This window comes from Leucoraja erinacea, chromosome 13, assembly GCF_028641065.1.
Source record: "Leucoraja erinacea ecotype New England chromosome 13, Leri_hhj_1, whole genome shotgun sequence".
NCBI classification, from domain to species: Eukaryota; Metazoa; Chordata; class Chondrichthyes; order Rajiformes; family Rajidae; genus Leucoraja; species Leucoraja erinaceus.
The window spans coordinates 54,103,732-54,122,163 of NC_073389.1; the positions used below are offsets into that span (position 1 = coordinate 54,103,732).

The 18,432-nt window shown below is 49.0% G+C and overlaps 1 protein-coding gene across 2 annotated transcripts in view; it reads right to left on the reverse strand.

The window, feature by feature from the left end:
- Positions 1 to 15,985, reverse strand: part of c13h21orf91 (chromosome 13 C21orf91 homolog) — a 40,928-nt gene extending 24,943 nt beyond the window's left edge. Inside the window, exons 1-2 of one of the 2 annotated variants that reach the window (XM_055645256.1) lie at positions 15,587 to 15,985; positions 2,150 to 2,280 (exon numbers count right to left, since the gene is read on the reverse strand). In XM_055645256.1, the coding sequence (XP_055501231.1) occupies positions 2,150 to 2,273 (124 nt within the window). In that variant the 5' untranslated portion in view covers positions 2,274 to 2,280; positions 15,587 to 15,985. Of the gene's footprint in view, positions 1 to 2,149; positions 2,281 to 15,130; positions 15,285 to 15,586 lie in introns of those variants that run through there. The other variant, XM_055645257.1, reaches the window with a different exon arrangement.
- Positions 15,986 to 18,432: the final 2,447 nt, after the last annotated feature.

Here is an 18,432-nt window from a genome sequence, read left to right on the forward strand (position 1 = left end):
TATTGTCACGTGTACCGAGGTACAGTGAAAAGCTTTTGTTGCGTGCTAACCAGTCAGCGGAAAGACAATACATGATTACAGTCGATCCATTCACAGTGTACAGATACATGATAAAGGAATAACGTTTAGTGCAAGGTAAAGGCAGTAAAGTCCGATCAAGGATAGTCCGAGGGTCAACAATGAGGTAGATAGTAGTTCAGGACCGCTGTCTGGTTGTGGTGGGATGGTTCAGTTGCCTGATAACAGCCGGGAAGAAACTGTCCCTGAATCTGGAGCTGTGCGTTTTCACACTTCTGTACCACTTGCTCAACAGGAGAGGGGAGAAGAGGGAGTGGCCGGGGTGAGACTGGTCCTTGATGATGCTGCTGGCCTTGCCGAGGCAGCGTGAGGTGGAGATGGAGTCAATGGAAGGGAGGTTGGTCTGTGTGATGGTCTGGGCTGCGTCCATAACTCTCTGTAATGGAGCAGTTCTCAAACCGTGCTGTGATCCATCCCGATAAAATCCTTTACTGAAATTCAACGAGACATTCCTGCTCTACCGACAGGGTTCATATCTTAATTTTGTCAACTGTAAACTAGCTTCTCTATCCACTTTGACAAAAAAAAATGCCGGAGCAACTCAGTGGGTCAGGCAGCATCTCTGGAGAAAAGGAATGGGTGAGGTTTCGGGTCGAGACCCTTCTTCAGACTGAGTCAGGGGAGGGTGAAACGAGAGACCTAGAGAGTGATTAATCTGTGGAATTCTCTGCCACAGAAGGTAGTTGAGGCCACAGTTCATTGGCTATATTTAAGAGGGAGTTAGATGTGGCCCTTGTGGCTAAAGGGATCAGGGGGTATGGACAGAAGGCAGGTACAGGATACTGAGTTGGATGATCAGCCATGATCATATTGAATGGCGGTGCAGGCTCGAAGGGCCGAATGGCCTCTACTCCTGCACCTATTGTCTATGTTTCTATGAGAGATATGTAGACAGTGATGTAGAGATATATAGAACAAATGAATGAAAGATATGCAGACAAGTAACTATGAGAAAGGATGTTTCAGAAGGAACTGCAGATGCTGGAAAATCGAAGGTACACAAAAATGCTGGAGAAACTCAGCGGGCGAGGCAGCATCTATGGAGCGAAGGAAATAGGCGACGTTTCGGGTCGAGACCCTTCTTCCGACTGATGAGAGGGTGGGGGGGGGGGCGGGACGAAGAAAGGAAGAGGCAGAGACAGTGGGAGAAACTGTCAAAGGGCAGGTTCAAAGGATGATAAAGGAATCAGGCTGTGGTTAGCTAGGGGCTAGGTGAAAACGAGTTATAGACAATGCAACTCAATGAGACAACTTTGAAGTTTATTAAAGAGGGAACTGCAGATGCTGGAAAAGAAAAATGCTGGAGAAACTCAGCGGGTGCAGCAGCATCTATGGAGCGAAGGAGATAGGCAACGTTTCGGGACGAAACCCTGAAGGAAATAGGCAACGTTTCGGGCCGAAACCCTGAAGGAAATAGGCAACGTTTCGGGCCGAAACCCTGAAGGAAATAGGCAACGTTTCGGGCCGAAACCCTGAAGGAAATAGGCAACGTTTCGGGCCGAAACCCTGAAGGAAATAGGCAACGTTTCGGGCCGAAACCCTGAAGGAAATAGGCAACGTTTCGGGCCGAAACCCTGAAGGAAATAGGCAACGTTTCGGGCCGAAACCCTGAAGGAAATAGGCAACGTTTCGGGCCGAAACCCTGAAGGAAATAGGCAACGTTTCGGGCCGAAACCCTGAAGGAAATAGGCAACGTTTCGGGCCAAAACCCTGAAGGAAATAGGCAACGTTTCGGGCCGAAACCCTGAAGGAAATAGGCAACGTTTCGGGCCGAAACCCTGAAGGAAATAGGCAACGTTTCGGGCCGAAACCCTGAAGGAAATAGGCAACGTTTCGGGCCGAAATCCTGAAGGAAATAGGCAGCGTTTCGGGCCGAAACCCTTCTGGGTTTCGGCCCGAAACGTTGCCTATTTCCTTCGCTCCATAGATGCTGCTGCACCCGCTGAGTTTCTCCAGCATTTTTGTGTACGAGACGACTTTGAAGCTGGTACGACTTGGGTGGGGAGGGATGGAGAGAGGGCGAGGGTTAGATACCGACTTCCCTGGTAATGGCATTCAAGAGCACTCTCACCTTCAATGCTGAGCTCAAAGCAAATGTGGCAAAAGGACAGCATCTCCTTGGCCGTCTCCATCTTACACACGCCACAGATGTAGTCATCGTTCAGGTCAATGTTGACGAACTGCTCCTCATTCATAGCGAGTCTGCAGACAGCGAGGATACACAATGGGTCAAACACAAGAGGGATCATAGAAACATAGAAATTAGGTGCAGGAGTAGAGGCCATTCGGCCCTTCGAGCCTGCACCGCCATTCAATATGATCATGGCTGATCATCCAACTCAGTATCCCGTACCTGCCTTCTCTCCATACCCCGATCCCCTTAGCCACAAGGGCCACATCTAACTCCCTCTTAAATATAGCCAATGAACTGTGGCCTCGACTACCCTCTGCGGCAGAGAGTTCCAGAGAGTCACCACTCTCTGTGTGAAAAAAGTTCTTCTCATCTCGGTTTTAAAGGATTTCCCCCTTATCCTTAAGCTGTGACCCCTTGTCCTGGACTTCCCCAACATCGGGAGCAATCTTCCTGCATCTAGCCTGTCCAACCCCTTAAGAATGTTGTAAGTTTCTATAAGATCCCCTCACAATCTCCTAAACCCTCCCACCCCATCCATGGACTGTTTGCCCTCCTCCCATCAGGGAGGTGGTACAGGAGCCTCAGGTCTCGTACTAGTAGGATGAGGAACAGCTTCTACAACAACACTATCACTTTGCTGAACTCGGAGTCCCGACGATAGATTTCTCCAGTCTCTCCGTCCACATTGTTTGATTATTCTGTATTTTTATTTCTATATTGCACTATTACTACGGACCGACGCTAAACTGCATTTCATTGTACCCATACTTGTATCTGTGCAATGACATTCAAGTTGAATTGAATTTAATTCTTTCACTGTGATCCTGATTAATTTTTCTCAGATTGTATTCCTTGTTGTCACCCCCCCCCCCCCCCCCCAGCTAACAATGAACCATGCTAGGTACACAAAAAAGCTGGAGAAACTCAGCGGGTGCAGCAGCATCTATGGAGCAAAGGAAATAGGCAACGTTTCGGGTCGAAACCCTTCTTCAGAACCATGCTAAATTTCCTTCATCAGTGTCTGCTTTGATCTTTCATTTTCACACCTCACTCTTTGATAGCTCCGGTCTCCCTCTCTCTCCTGACTCTCAGTCGGAAGAAACCTCACTTGCACCGTCACACCTAGCTGGCATACCGACATTCCAAAGAAGGGTCCCGACCAGAAACGTCACCCATTCCTTCTCTCCAGAGATGCTGCCTGACCCGCTGAGTTACTCCAGCATTTTGCGTCAGGCAAACGAATACCATGGGTTTAAACACGTTCGGCCCACCGAGTCCACGCCGACCAGTTGCTTCCGCAGTTGTATAGGGCTCTGGTGGGATCACATCTGGAGTATTGTGTACAGTTTTGGTCTCTTAATTTGAGGGTGGACATCCTTGTGATTGAGGCAGTGCAGCGTAGGTTCATCGAGGTTGATCCCTGGGATGGCGGGACTGTCATATGAGGAAAGATTGAAAAGACTAGGCTTGTATTCACTGGAGATTAGAAGGATGAGGGGGGGGATCTTATAGAAACATATAAAATTATAAAAGGACTGGACAGGCTAGATGCAGGAAAAATGTTCCCAATGTTGGGTGAATCCAGAACCAGGGGCCACAGTCTTAGAATAAAGGGGAGGTCATTTAAGACTGGGGGAGAAAAATCTTTTTCACCCAGAGAGTTGTGAATTTATGGAATTCCCTGCCACAGAGGGCAGTGGAGGCCAAGTCACTGGATGGATTTAAGAGAGAGTTAGATAGAGCTCTAAGGGCTAGTTGAGTCAAGGGATATGGGGAGAAGGCAGGCACGGGTTATTGACAGGGGACGATCAGCCATGATCACAATGAATGGCGGCGCTGGCTCGAAGGGCCGAATGGCCTCCTCCAGCACCTATTTTCTACGTTTCGATGACCAGCGATCCCTCCGTACACGAGCACTATCCTACACACTAGGGACAATTTACAATCTACAGAAGCCAATTATAACCATATAATAACAATTACAGCACGGAAACAGACCATCTCGACCCTTCTAGTCCATGCCGGACACATAATCTCCCCTAGTCCCATCTACCTGCGCTCAGACCATAACCCTCCATTCCCATCCCATCCATATAACTATCCAATTTATTTTTAAATGATAAAAACGAACCTGCCTCCACCACCTTCACTGGAAGCTCATTCCACACAGCCACCACTCTCTGAGTAAAGAAGTTCCCCCTCATGTTACCCCTAAACTTCAGTCCTTTAATTCTCAAGTCATGTCCCCTTGTTTGAATCTTCCCTACTCTCAGTGGGAAAAGCTTTTCCATGTCAACTCTGTCTATCCCTCTCATCATTTTAAAAACCTCTATCAAGTCCCCCCTTAACCTTCTGCGCTCCAAAGAATAAAGCCCTAACTTGTTCAACCTTTCTCTGTAACTTAGTTGCTGAAACCCAGGCAACATTCTAGTAAATCTCCTCTGTACTCTCTCTATTTTGTTGACATCTTTCCTATAATTAGGCGACCAAAATTGTACACCATACTCCAGAATTGGCCTCACCAATGCCTTGTACAATTTTAACATTACATCCCAACATATACTCAATGCTCTGATTTATAAAGGCCAGCACGCCAAAAGCTTTCTTTACCACCCTATCTACATGAGATTCCACTTTCAGGGAACTGTGCACAGTTATTCCCAGATCCCTCCGTTCACCTACATTCTTCAATTCCCTACCATTTACCATGTAAGCTACAAACCTGCACGTCTTTGGAGTGTGGGGGGAAACCAAAGCGCGTGGTTTGCGGGAGAACGTACAAACTCCGCACAGACAGCACTCCTAGTCAGGATCGAAACACCACCGATCCATGTTCTCTGGACCCAGTCAGCTACTCCAACATTTTGTGCCCCCTTATGTACACCGGCATTTGCAGTTGCCCGCTTCTACTTTAGAACGGCGGCGCAGCAGGTAGAGCTGCTGCCTCACAGCGCCAGAGACCCGGGTTCAATCTCAACTACGGGTGCTGTCTGTATGGAGTTTGCACGCTCTCCCCGTGACCTGTGCGGGTTTTTTCCCCCGAGATTTTCGGTTTCCTCCCACACTCCAAAGACGTACTGGTTTGCAGATGAATTGGCTTGGTGTAAATGTAAATTGGCCCGAGTGTGCGTAGGATAGTGTTATGCCCCCTGTCCCACTTAGGAAACCTGAACGGAGACCTCTGGAGACTTTGCGCCCCACCCAAGGTTTCCGTGCGGTTCCCGGAGGTTTTTGTCAGTCTCCCTACCTGCTTCCACTACCTGCAACCTCCGGCACCACCTGCAACCTCTGGCAACCACCTGCAGCCTCCGGGCATAAGTGCGCGGGGATCGCTGGTTGGCACAGACTGGGTGGGCCGAAGGGCCTGTTTCCTCGCTGTATCTCTAAACTAAACTTGCCTTGGCTGTCATGCATGGTCTTAACCATGGGCACGATCCAACCTGTTCTGAGGCGGACAAGTCTGATCCACAAAGCTGCCACGCCCGACTGAGAACGGAGCAGAGACTGAACGTGGACTCTTCAACCTGCAGCACCACCCCTAACCACACTCGATGAGTTTCAGGACCACACATCCCACCCCCCCCCACATTGAACACAGAGAACGTGCGCTGGTGGCCACGGAGATGTAATCTCTCAGCTCACCAACAACTCCGAGTGCAGGAAGCCGCTGCAGTGGGAAGCCAATGTGTTTACCTGGAGCAGCACGGTGGCGCAGTTGTAGAGCTATTACCCTACAGCGCCAGAGGTGCGGGTTCAATACTGACCTCTCTCTGTGACCATGGGGGGGTTTTCCGGGTGCTCCGGTTTCCTCCCACACTGTGTGTGTGTGTGTGTGTGTGTGTGTGTGCGTGTCTGTGCGTGTGACTGTGTGTGCGTGTGTGTGTGTGTGTGCATGTGACTGTGTGCGCATGTGACTGTCTGTGTGCGTGTCCATGTGTGTGTGCGCGTGTGACTGTGTGTGCGTGTCTGTGTGACTGTGCGCGTGTGTGTGGCTGTGTGTGACTGTGTGTGCGCGTGACTGTGTGTGCGTGTGACTCTGTGTGTGCGTGTGACTGTGTGTGCGTGTGACTGTGTGTGCGTGTGACTGTGACGTGTGTCTGTGTGTGCGTGTCCGTGTGTGTGCGTGTGTGACTGTGTGCGTGTCCGTGTGACTGTGCGTGTGTGTGGCTGTGTGTGCGTGTGACTGTGTGTGCGTGTGACTGTGTGTGCATGTGTGTGTGTGTGCCTGTGTCTGCGTGCGTGTCCGTGTGTGCGCATGTCAGTGTGTGTGCGAGTGTCTGTGGAAAGCAACTGCAGATACTGACTTACTCCGAAGATAGACACAAAAAGTTGGAGCAGGCCGTGTGAAACGATGGCCTGCTGCATTGTTCCGTTTTGGTGCATTTGACAATAAAACTCTTGAATCTTAAACTAGTGTATTGGCAAGATGCATTTCAATGTGCAATACACACGTGACAACAACGAACCGTTGTCAATGTTCGGTGGGAACAAGGTCCAGCTTCCACGCTGCATCTCTAAACTTAACTTAAGGATGCAGAGACTCAAGAAACTGCAGATTCTGTCATCTTGTGAAAAGTGCTGGAATAACTTGGCAGGTCGGGCAATATCTGTGGAGGGAATGGTCAGGCGCCGTCTTGGGTCCATGAGTCTGAAGAAGGGTCCAGAGCTGACAATAGACAATAGGTGCAGGAGTAGGCCATTCGGCCCTTCGAGCCAGCACCACCATTCAATGTGATCATGGCTGATCATCCCCAATCAGTACCCCGTTCCTGCCTTCTCCACATACCCCCTGACTCCGCTAACTTTAAGAGCCCTATCTAGCTCTCTCTTGAAAGTATCCAGAGAACCGGCCTCCACCGCCCTCCGAGGTAGAGAATTCCACAGACTGAAATGTTATCTGTCCATTCCCACCACAGATGCTGCCTGACCCGCTGAGTTACTGAAGCATGGTGCAGGGAGGAACTGCAGATCCTGGATTACACCGAAGGTGGACACAAAATGCTGGAGTAACTCGGCGGGATGGGAAGCATCTCATTTCGGCTCTGGACCCTTCTCCGGGTGGTGGGTGTACGGAACAAGCTGTCACAGGAGGTAGTTGAGGCTGGGACTATCCCAACATTTAATAAACATTTAGACAGGTACACGGATAGGATAGGTTTGTAGGGATATGGGCCAAATGCGGGCAGGTGGGACTAATGTAGATGGGGCATGTTGGCCGGGGTGGGCAAGTTGGGTTGAGGGGCCTGTTTAGAAACATAGACAATAGGTGCAAGATTAGGCCATTCGGCCCTTCGAGCCTGCACCGCCATTCAATATGATCATGGCTGATCATCCAACTCAGTATCCCGTACCTGCCTTCTCCCCATACCCCCTGATCCCTTTAGCCACAAGGGCCACATCTAACTCCCTCTTAAATATAGCCAATGAACTGGCCTCAACTACCTTCTGCTGCAGAGAATTCCACAGATTCATCACTCTCTGTGTGAAAAATGTTTTTCTCATCTCTGTCCTAAAAGATTTCCCCCTTATCCTTAAACTGTGACCCCTTGTTCTGGACTTCCCCAACATTGGGAACAATCTTCCAGCATCTAGCCTGTCCAACCCCTTAAGAATTTTGTAAGTTTTTATAAGATCTCCCCCTCAATCTTCTAAATTCTAGCGAGTACAAGCCAAGTCTATCCAGTCTTTCTTCATATGAAAGTCCTGCCATCCTAGGAATCAGTCTGGTGAACCTTCTCTGTACTCCCTCTATGGCAAGAATGTTTTTCCTCAGATTAGGAGACCAAAACTGTATGCAATACTCCAGGTGTGGTCCCACCAAGACCCTGTACAACTGCAGTAGAACCTCCCTGCTCTTATACTCAAATCCTTTTGCTATGAATGCTAACATACCATTCGCTTTCTTCACTGCCTGCTGCACCTGCATGCCTACTTTCAATGACTGGTGTACCATGACACCCAGGTCTTGTTGCATCTCCCCTTTTCCTAATCGGCCACCATTTAGATAATACTCGCTTTCTTCACTGCCTGCTGCACCCCTTATAAGGATTTCCCCCTTATCCTTAAACTGCGACCCCTTGTTCTGGACTTCCCCAACATCGGGAACAATCTTCCTGCATCTAGCCTGTCCAACCCCTTAAGAATTTTGTAAGTTTCTATAAGATCCCCTCTCAATCTTCTAAATTCTAGCCAGTTTCCACGCTGTATCACTCTATGACTAGGTTTTGTTTCCCACATTATTGTGCATTTATAATCCCGGCCTTCTGTAATCCTCACCCGTCATGCTGAGATAAGATGTCCTAGTTCGTTAACTGCAAAGCTACAAGCCAGCGACTTTGTAGGCCAGCTGTAAAACACAGCGTCGCTGGCAGCAGAGAACAATTAGTTTCTACGGGTTCATTAGTGGACTGAATGGTGCATTCACTGAAGGGTTTTTTTTTCCAACTCGGCTTGGCGCACACGCAGTGGGTCTTTGTTCTCTGAATAATACAGAGTAGCTCCAGCACTCAAAGCCTTGGCACACTGCCAGGGGAGGCTTGTGAACAAAACCTCTGGCCTGGTCTCCCTTCCAAAGCACAGCTACCGAACAAAATCAGTGGTGCTGTGCTGGCTTATGTACACAGAGTTTCATTATCTCTTTTTAAAAAGTTTAGTTTAGAGATACAGCGCGGAAACAGGCCCTTCGGCCCACCTTCGAGTCAGCACCGACCAGCGATCCTCCCCAGGGACTAGACATGATTACAATCGAGCCGTCCCCAGTGTACAGATACAGGATAAAGGGAATAATGTTTGGGGCAAGATAAAGTTCAGTAAAGTCAGATTAAAGAAAACTCGAGGGTCTCCGATGAGATATTGAAAGTAGGCATGCAGGTGCAGCAGGCAGTGAAGAAAGCGAATGGTATGTTAGCATTCATAGCAAAAGGATTTGAGTATAGGAGCAGGGAGGTTCTACTGCAGTTGTACAGGGTCTTGGTGAGACCACGCCAGGAGTATTGCGTACAGTTTTGGTCTCCTAATCTGAGGAAAGACATTCTTGCCATTAGGGTGTACAGAGAAGGTTCACCAGGAGATTAAATAACAGCAGTCAAGGGCAGAGCAGTGTCCTGTGTATCGTTCTTACGTGTAACTGTGTAGAATCTAACACTGGGATGTTGAAGCCAGCTAATTGCATCAACGATCGCAGAGAATATCTGTGTAATTAAATGAAAGGCAAGCTGCAGGTGGAACCGAGAGGGTAAAGGGCCTGTCCCACGAGCATGCGATTGTCCCACGAGCAGCTCCGAAAAACTGGCCGTGTTCAAACATTCCGCGCGGCAACGGCCCGCAGCCGCATTGAAGCCGTACGCAGCGCCGTGAGGGGCGTGCGCCTAGCGCGAACGTTCACGTCAACACGTACGGGATCACTTTACCTCCGCGCGGCCCCCGCTTCCGGTTGGGTCGCGCTTGCCGCATGCTCGTGGGACAGGCCCTTAAGGCAGCATCTCGCGAGCATCCTTACCAACTGCATCACAGTATGGTATGGCAACTGCTCTGTCTCTAACCGGAAGGCATTGCAGAGGGTGGTGAAAATTGCCCAACGCATCACCGGTTCCTCGCTCCCCTCCATTGAGTCTGTCCAAAGCAAGCGCTGTCTGCGGAGGGCGCTCAGCATCGCCAAGGACTGCTCTCACCCCAACCATGTACTGTTTACCCTCCTACCATCCGGGAGGCGCTACAGGTCTCTCCGTTGCCGAACCAGCGGGTCGAGGAACAGCTTCTTCCCGGCGGCTGTCACTCTACTCAACAACGTACCTCGGTGACTGCCAATCACCACCCGCCCCCCCCGGACACTTATTATTATTTATTCAAATCGTTGCTATGTCGCTCTTCCAGGGAGATGCTAAATGCATTTCGTTGTCTCTGTACTGTACACTGACAATGACAATTAAAATTGAATCTGAATCTGAATCTCATAGTCATACAGCAGGGAAATAGGCCCTTCAGCCCATTTCTCCCTAGATGCCCCATCTGGACGAGTCCCATTTGCCCATGTTTGGCCCATGACCCTCTAAACCTTTCCTATCCACAGGTGGGTGGAAATGGGCAGGTGATATTTGTAACTCAGCGGGACAGGCAACATCTCTGGAGAGAAGGAACGGGTGACGTTTCGGGTCGAGACCCTTCTTCAGACCCCAACTGTAACTCTAATGCATGGTGTGTAGACGGGTCTCGACCCAAAACGTCACCTCTTCCTTTTCTTCAGAGATGCTGCCTGACCCGCTGAGCTACTCCAGTTTTTTGTGTCTATCTGCGGTTTAAACCAGCATTTGCAGTTCCCTGCTACACAATGATAGACAATAGGTGCAGGAGTAGGCCATTCAGCCCTTCGAGCCTGCACCGTCATTCAATGTGATCATGGCTGATCATCCCCAATCAGTAACCCGTTCCTGCCTTCTCCCCATATCCCCTGACTCCGCTATCTTTAAGAGATCTGATGATAAAGGAAAGAGGCTATTGTTAGTTGTGGGCTTGGTGAAAATGAGTTATGGGCGGCACAGCGGTAGAGTTGCTGCCTCACAGCGCCAGAGACACGGGTTCGATCCCGACTACGGGTGCTGTCTGTACGGTGCTTGGTCCTTAACCCTCCAAACCTGTCCTATCCATATCATGCCTTTTCTCCAGTGATGCTGTCTGACCCGCTGAGTTACCCCATCATTTTGTGTCTATCTTTGGTGTAAACCGACATCTGTAGCTCCTTCCTACATATTTGGTTTTGCACTATCTGATACCATTCACGGTACTGAGCCAAGTGTCACAAGTATCTCAATCGTCACATGTTCCGCAATGCAACAATGAAATTCTTACTTGCAACAGCGCAACAGATATGGAAGCAGAGTGCGTGTAGGAAAGAACTGCACATGCTGGTCTTAAATCGAAGATATTCCCAAAGTGCCAGAGTAACTCAGCAGGACAGGCAGCTTCTCTGGAGAGAAGGAATGTAAGCATAGCACTCTCTAAAACCCACAATAAACAACAAAAAAGTTCAGTATGAAACTAACGGACACGGTGGCGCAGCGGTAGAGTTGCTGCCTCACAGCGCCAGAGACCCAGGTTCGATCCTGACTACGGGTGCTGTCTGCGCGGAGTTTGCACGCTCTCACTGTGACCCCGTGGGTTTTCTCCAGGTGCTCCGGTTTCCTCCCACACTCCAAAGGCGTACAGGTTTGTAGGTTAATTGGCTTGGTGTATGTATAAAATGTCTCTAGTGTGTGTACGATAGTGTTAGTGTACGGGGTGATCGATGGTCAGAGCGGACTTAATGGGCCGAAGGGCCTGTTTCCGCGCTGTGTCTCTAAAGTCGGAAGTAAAACTCTAAATAAACAGACAATAATAGTGCAAAGTCCAAAATAAATGAAGCAGGGTCTCGACCCGAAACGTCACCGATTCCTTTTCTCCAGAGATGCTGTCTGACCCACCGAGTTACTCCAGCATTTTGTGTGTATCTTCGGTTTAAACCGGCCTCTGCAGTTCCTACCGACACAATAAACGCCCCCCAAGTCTAAGTAATTCAGAGCCTATTTGGAGGTGGTAGTGTTTAATAGGCTATTGGCGGTAGGGAACAAGCTGTAATGTAAACCTCACAATTCACACCCAAGTGTGCGACACACACACCCAATTTGTACACACAGACAACACTTGTAACCAAATCAAATGTTTACACTAATTAAAAGAGTCATGAGTATTTAACTGTCGTATGTTCCAAAACCAGACTTCTCTAACTTCAGGTAACTCTTGCTTGCCCTCTCTCCCCCATCTTAGTTCTCCGACTATAAGTTAAATTTTACTTTTTATGCCTCATTCCAGCAACTTGAACACCCAGGGGGTGGAAAAGACTACAAAAAGTTGTGACCACTGCCCAGCCCACCACCGGCTTCACCTCCCCACCGTCGAAGGGATCTATCGCAGTCGCTGCCTCAAAAAAGCAGCCAACATCATCAAGGACCCAGACCCTCATCTCACCACTGCCATCGGGAAGAAGGTACAGGAGCCTGAAAACTGTAGCCTCCAGGCTTAGGAACAGCTTCTTCCCCACAGCCATCAGGCTATTAAACACAGTGAATAAGCTCCGAACTGCAACAGACTATATTATTATTTCACTATATTTGTTATTTATTGAACTTTTTGTTTCCTGTTATGTACAAAGTTTACATATTCAGTTGTGCTGCAGCAAGTGAGAATTTCATTATCCCATCCGGGATCTATGACAATAAAACACTCTTGACACGACTCACTGTCACCAGCAAACAATGATCTCTTCTACAAACAATGATCTCTTAAACAAGCATCTGCAGTCTGAAGAAGGGTTTCGGCCCGAAACGTCGCCTATCTCCTTCGCTCCATAGATGCTGCCGTACCCGATGAGTTTCTCCAGCACTTTTGTGTACCTTTGATTTTCCAGCATCTGCAGTTCCTTCGTGAACACATAATCTGTTCTACATATTCCTTGATCTTCGTCCCTCTCATTTTCACACCTTACACTTCCATATCCCTCGTTTCCCTCTCCCCCGACTCTCAGATTGAAGAAGGGTCTCAACCCAAATCGTCACCCATTCCTTTTCTCCAGAGATGCTGCCTGACCCGCTGAGTTACTCCAGCATTTTGTGCCTGTTTTTGGTGTAAACAAGCATCTGCCGTTCATTCCTATACATTCAATATGAACCCTTGGTACACGGAACAATGTTGCAGCTTAAATGCAGTACACACACATAAAAATAGTTCATGTGATAGGAGCAGAATTAGGCCATTCGGCCCATTGAGTCTACTCTGCCATTCAATCTCTCCTAACCCCATGCTCCTGCCTTCTCCCCATAACCTCTGACACCCGCACTAATCAAGAATCTATGAATTTCTGCCTTAAAAATGTCCACTGACTCGGTGAGCCCAAGGGTCTGTCTCCACATTGTATCTTTAAACTAAACTAGACATAGAAACGTGCGGGAGTAGAGGCCATTCGGCCCTTCTAGCCAGAACCGCCATTCAATATGATCATGGCTGATCATCCACAATCAGTCCCATTCTTGCTTTTTACCCATATTGCTTGATTCCGTTAGCCCCAATCTAACTTTCTCTTGAAAACATCCAGTGAATTGGCCTTCACTGCCAGCTGAGGCAGAGAATTCCACAGATTCACAACTCTCTGGGTGAAAAAGTTTTTCTTCACCTTAGTCCAAAATGGCCGACCCCTTATTCTTAAACTGTGACCCCTTGGTTCTGGACTCCCCCGACGGGGAACATTTTTCCTGCATGAACTAAAGTAACCAACAACTCTGCCCCCGACCCCCCCCCCCCCCCCCCCCCCCCCCCACCCCCCCCCCCGCCCGAGACACAAGACCTAGCCTAGATTTTGGTGTCTATGTTTTTGTTTCAAACTTTAACCCACGTCTAACATGAACAAACCACAAAATCGAAGGCGCACCAGATATAATTAAAACATTCATTTAAAGATTACACCTTTGAACAAAATTATAGACAGCTCAACAAACCGCTGAGATAATGAAAATTCCCCAGCCGGGGTGGGCTGTCTGTGGAGAAGTTGTAAGACTCAAATATAAAAACAATCCTTCCACTGATGACCAGCGATCCCTGCACACTAACATTAACACTAACCACACACACACACACACACACACACACAATTAACATTTACACCAAGCCATTTAGCCTACAAACCTGTTTGACTTCTGAGTGTGGGAAGAAACCACAGATCTTGGAGAAAATCCATGTAGGTCACGGGGATAATGTACAAACTCAGTACAGACAGCACCCATTGTCAGGATCTAACACAGGTCTCTGGTGCTGTGAGGCAGCAACTCTACTGCTGCGCCACCGTGCTGCCCCTCTGCAGTATTTTGTGTCGATCTTCATGTTAAACCATGATCATTGAGGTGTGCCGATCATTCTCCCAACTCCCCCGATCTCTCAAACAATTATCTATGTCTTCTTCAAATACTCCTTCATAAGGAACGTCCTTTCATTCTGAGGCTGTGACCTCTAGTCCTAGGCTCTCCCACTAGTGGAAGCATCCTCTCCACATCCACTCTATCCAGGCCTTTCATACAATTATCTATATATTTTTCAAATACTCCACTGATCCAGCCTTCACCTCCCTCCAGGGTGGAGAATTCCAGGCATTCACCAAGCCAACACACTGACACGGTGGCTGGCGTAGCTGCTACAGCCGATGCCTCACAACGCCAAGGACTCTGGTTTGATCCCGACCTCGGGTGCTGTCTGGACTGAGTTTGTATGTTCTGCTCGTGACCTGCATGGATTTTCTCCAAGATCTCGGGTTTCTTCCCACACTCGGAAGTCGAACAGGTTTATAATTGTCCCTAGTGTGTGTAGGGACTCGGGTTCGATCCTGACCTCGGGTGCTGTCTGGACCGAGTTTGTATGTTCTGCTCGTGACCTGCATGGATTTTCTCCAAGATCTCGGGTTTCTTCCCACACTCGGAAGTCGAACAGGTTTATAATTGTCCCTAGTGTGTGTAGGGACTCGGGTTCGATCCTGACCTCGGTGGTGCTGTCTGTGGGCAGAGTTTGCACGTTCTTCCTGTGACTGCGTGGGTTTCCTCCGGGTGCTCCGTCCGGTTTTGTAAATGCTGTGATAGTACTGGTCTCTAACCTCCTTTGACCATTCCAATACTCCAGGGAGGGAGGCAGGTAGGTAAGGAGGGAGAGGGGAGGCAGTGAGAGAGGGGGGGGAGGAAGAGGGGTGAAAGGGTGGGAGAGGAGGGAAAGGGTGGGAGAGAGGAGAGAGGGAAGGGAGAGGGTGGGGGAGACGGGGAGAGGGAGGCAAGTAGATGGAGCTGGGGAGGGGGGGGGGGCAGGTGGGAAGGGAAGGAGGTAGGGAGGGAGGGCTCATACAATTCTACTTACCCTGCTGAGCCAGCTCGGGCCACACTGGGCACCTTTCCCCCGCTGGGACCCAGTAGAACTCCTTCTCCACAATCACGGTGGGTGCTCACACACAGCTCCTGATCCCACTGTACCCGATCATACGCCGTCTCCCCTCTGCTTGTTATCCCCCCTCTCTCGCTCTATCTCCTCTGCTGTGATCTCACTGCATTTATCCTCTCTGGTTCCCACTTACCCCTCTCCACACTGTATCCAGTTTCTCTGGCTGTATCCCCCCTCCCTAACCCCCCACCAGTTTACACTGTATCCCTGGTCACACTGTGTCCTCTGTTACACTGTAGCCCCCCCTGCTTATACGGTTTCACTGCATCCAGTGCCCACACTGTACCGCCTGTCCCCCTGCTTACACAGTTATGTATCCCTCTGGTTACACTGTATCCCCTGCCCTGGATACACCGTACCCCTGTTACACCGTACCTTGGTTCCACTGTATCCCCGTTCCGCTGTATCCCGGCTCCACTGGATACACTGTATCCCCGTTCCACTGTATCCCGGCTCCACTGGATACACTGTATCCCGGTTCCACTGTATCGGGGTTCCACTGGATACACTGTATCCCCGTTCCACTGTATCGGGGTTCCACTGGATACACTGTATCCCCGTTCCACTGTATCGGGGTTCCACTGGATACACTGTATCCCGGTTCCACTGTATCGGGGTTCCACTGGATACACTGTATCCCGGTTCCACTGTATCGGGGTTCCACTGGATACACTGTATCCCCGTTCCACTGTATCGGGGTTCCACTGGATACACTGTATCCAGTAGCGAGCGAGCGGCCTCCTCTCCGCTACTCCGCGTTCCACAACAACCCCACTCTCCAGCGGTGGGGGGGGGGGGAGGCAGAGAGAGAGGGTGGGGGGGGGGGGGTAAATAACAATAGGCAAACACAAATACCCACTGCACAACACCAAGACACCGCCTGCCCACCGCACACTCTAACAATAGGCACATCTGCAGCTTCACCGCTGCATATCTGAATGTAAAAGCTGCATTTTGATGAGAAATACAAACGCAAACAAACACGTCTCCCCCCCTCCTCACAGGGTTTACCGAATGGTCGCTTCCACCCTGCCCCGGAGCATTCCACGTGTCCCACACAAGGGGGGGGAGAACAGAGGGGGATCCCCCCACTTAATTGCCGCTTAATTGACTCTGTGAGGTGCAGTTGTGTTTCTGCAGGGATGGCAAGCAATAGATATTATCCCTGATGCCGGAGCGGGATTGTTTACGGGTCTCTGGGGGTTATTAGGAAAGACTTTGCTAACTTTCACCCCCCTCCCCCACCCCAGCTCTCAGTGCTGAGAGACAGCGACTCACTCTCCCCCCCTGCCGGCAAGCGGTTGCAGCGCAGTCTCCTGCCCCCTGCCGCCGAGTGGCGGTGCTGCAGCTCCCAGCCATTAACCTCAGGGGAGTCTCAAGTCCAGAGTGTTTTATTGTCAAATGTCCCAGCCAGACAGAACAATGAAATCTTTACTTGCAGCAGCACAACATAATATGTGAACATAGTACTCTGTAAACAATATAATAAACGAGAAAAAGTACTATATATATATACTATAGTACTGTTTTTATCAGTCTGAAGAAGGCTCTCGACCCAAAACATCACCCATTCCTTCTTTCCAGAGATGCTGCCTGACCTGCTGAGTTACTCCAGCTTTTTGTGTCCACCTTAGTCTATATAGTACAATGTTGTACAAAATATACACACACAAATATATGTGCAGGAAGGAACTGCAGATGCTAGTTTACACCGAAGATAGACACAAAATGCTGGAGTAACTTAGCGGGGGACAGGCGGCATCTCTGGAGAGAAGGAATGGGTGATGTTTCGTGGTCGAGACCCATCTTTGAAAAATTAAGGCCTGGTGCACATCTGTGGAATCATGGTCCAAGGATAAGTAGGAGGAGGAGTCCGAGAGAATTAAAAAAAAACCTATATATATATATATATATATATATATATATATATCATAACCGAGAGATATATGTGTACGAAAGAACTGCAGATGCAGGTTTAAATTGAAGGTAGACACAAAATGCTGTAGTAACTCAGTGAGACAGGCTGCATCTCTAGAGAAAAGGAATAGGTGACGTTTGTGTGTGTGTGTGCGTGTGTTTGTATGTAAATATATGTGTGTGTAGGAAGGAACTGCAGATGTTGGTTTACACCGAAGATACACAATATGCTGGAGTAACTCAGCGAGTCTGACGGTGTGAAATGATGGTCTGGTGCTCAACTGCGGGGTCATAGACCAGCAATGAGTCAGAGGAGGTGTCTGTGTGTGTGTATAGATGTGTAATATATATATATATGTATATATATATATGTATACTTTGATAAGGTGCCACACGTGAGGCTGCTAAGGAAGATGAGAGCCCACGGTATCAAGTCAAGTCACTTTTATTTATATAGCACATTTAAAAAACAACTCTCATTGGCCAAAGTGCTTTAGATTGGTATAAGAATAGTATAACAAACAACAGTGGTTCATGGATTAAATAAAAACATCACTACATACATATAGCCCTCGCTCAGAGGACGTCAAGAAAGGCTTGGGAGTAGAGATGAGTTTTTAGACTCGACTTAAAGGAGTCGATGGAGGGGGCAGTTCTGATGGGAAGGGGGATGCTGTTCCACAGTCTAGGAGCTGCAACCGCAAAGGCGCGGTCACCCCTGAGCTTACGCCTAGACCGCGGGATATTCAGTAACCCCAAGTCGGCCGATCTCTGAGGTGGTGTGGTGGGTAAGCTGACTTTTTATGTAGGAGGGGGCAAGCCCATTGAGGGCTTTGTAGACATAAAGGAGGATCTTGAAATTTATTCGGAACCGCACAGGGAGCCAGTGGAGAGAGGCCAGGATCGGTGATGTGGTCCCTTTTTCGGGTGCCCGTCAGGAGTCTCGCTGCGGCGTTTTGGACCAGTTGCAGGCGGGACAGGGAAGATTGGCTGATGCCAGTGTAGAGGGAGTTGCAGTAATCTAGGCGGGAGGAGATAAATGTGTGGATGATCTTTTCGAGGTCATCAAACTGGAGGAATTGTTTTATTTTAGCTATCGTCCGAAGCTGAAAGAAGCTAGCTTTTACCACGGCATTGACTTGTTTGTCAAATTTCAATGCTGAGTCAAATATCACGCCAAGGTTTTTGACTTGAGGTTTGAGTAGTGGGGTAAGGCTTCCAAGGCTGCCTGCTATCATTTTGATTGAGGGGCGGATAAGGATGACCTCAGACTTACTCTTGTTTAGTTGGAGGAAGTTGTGGGC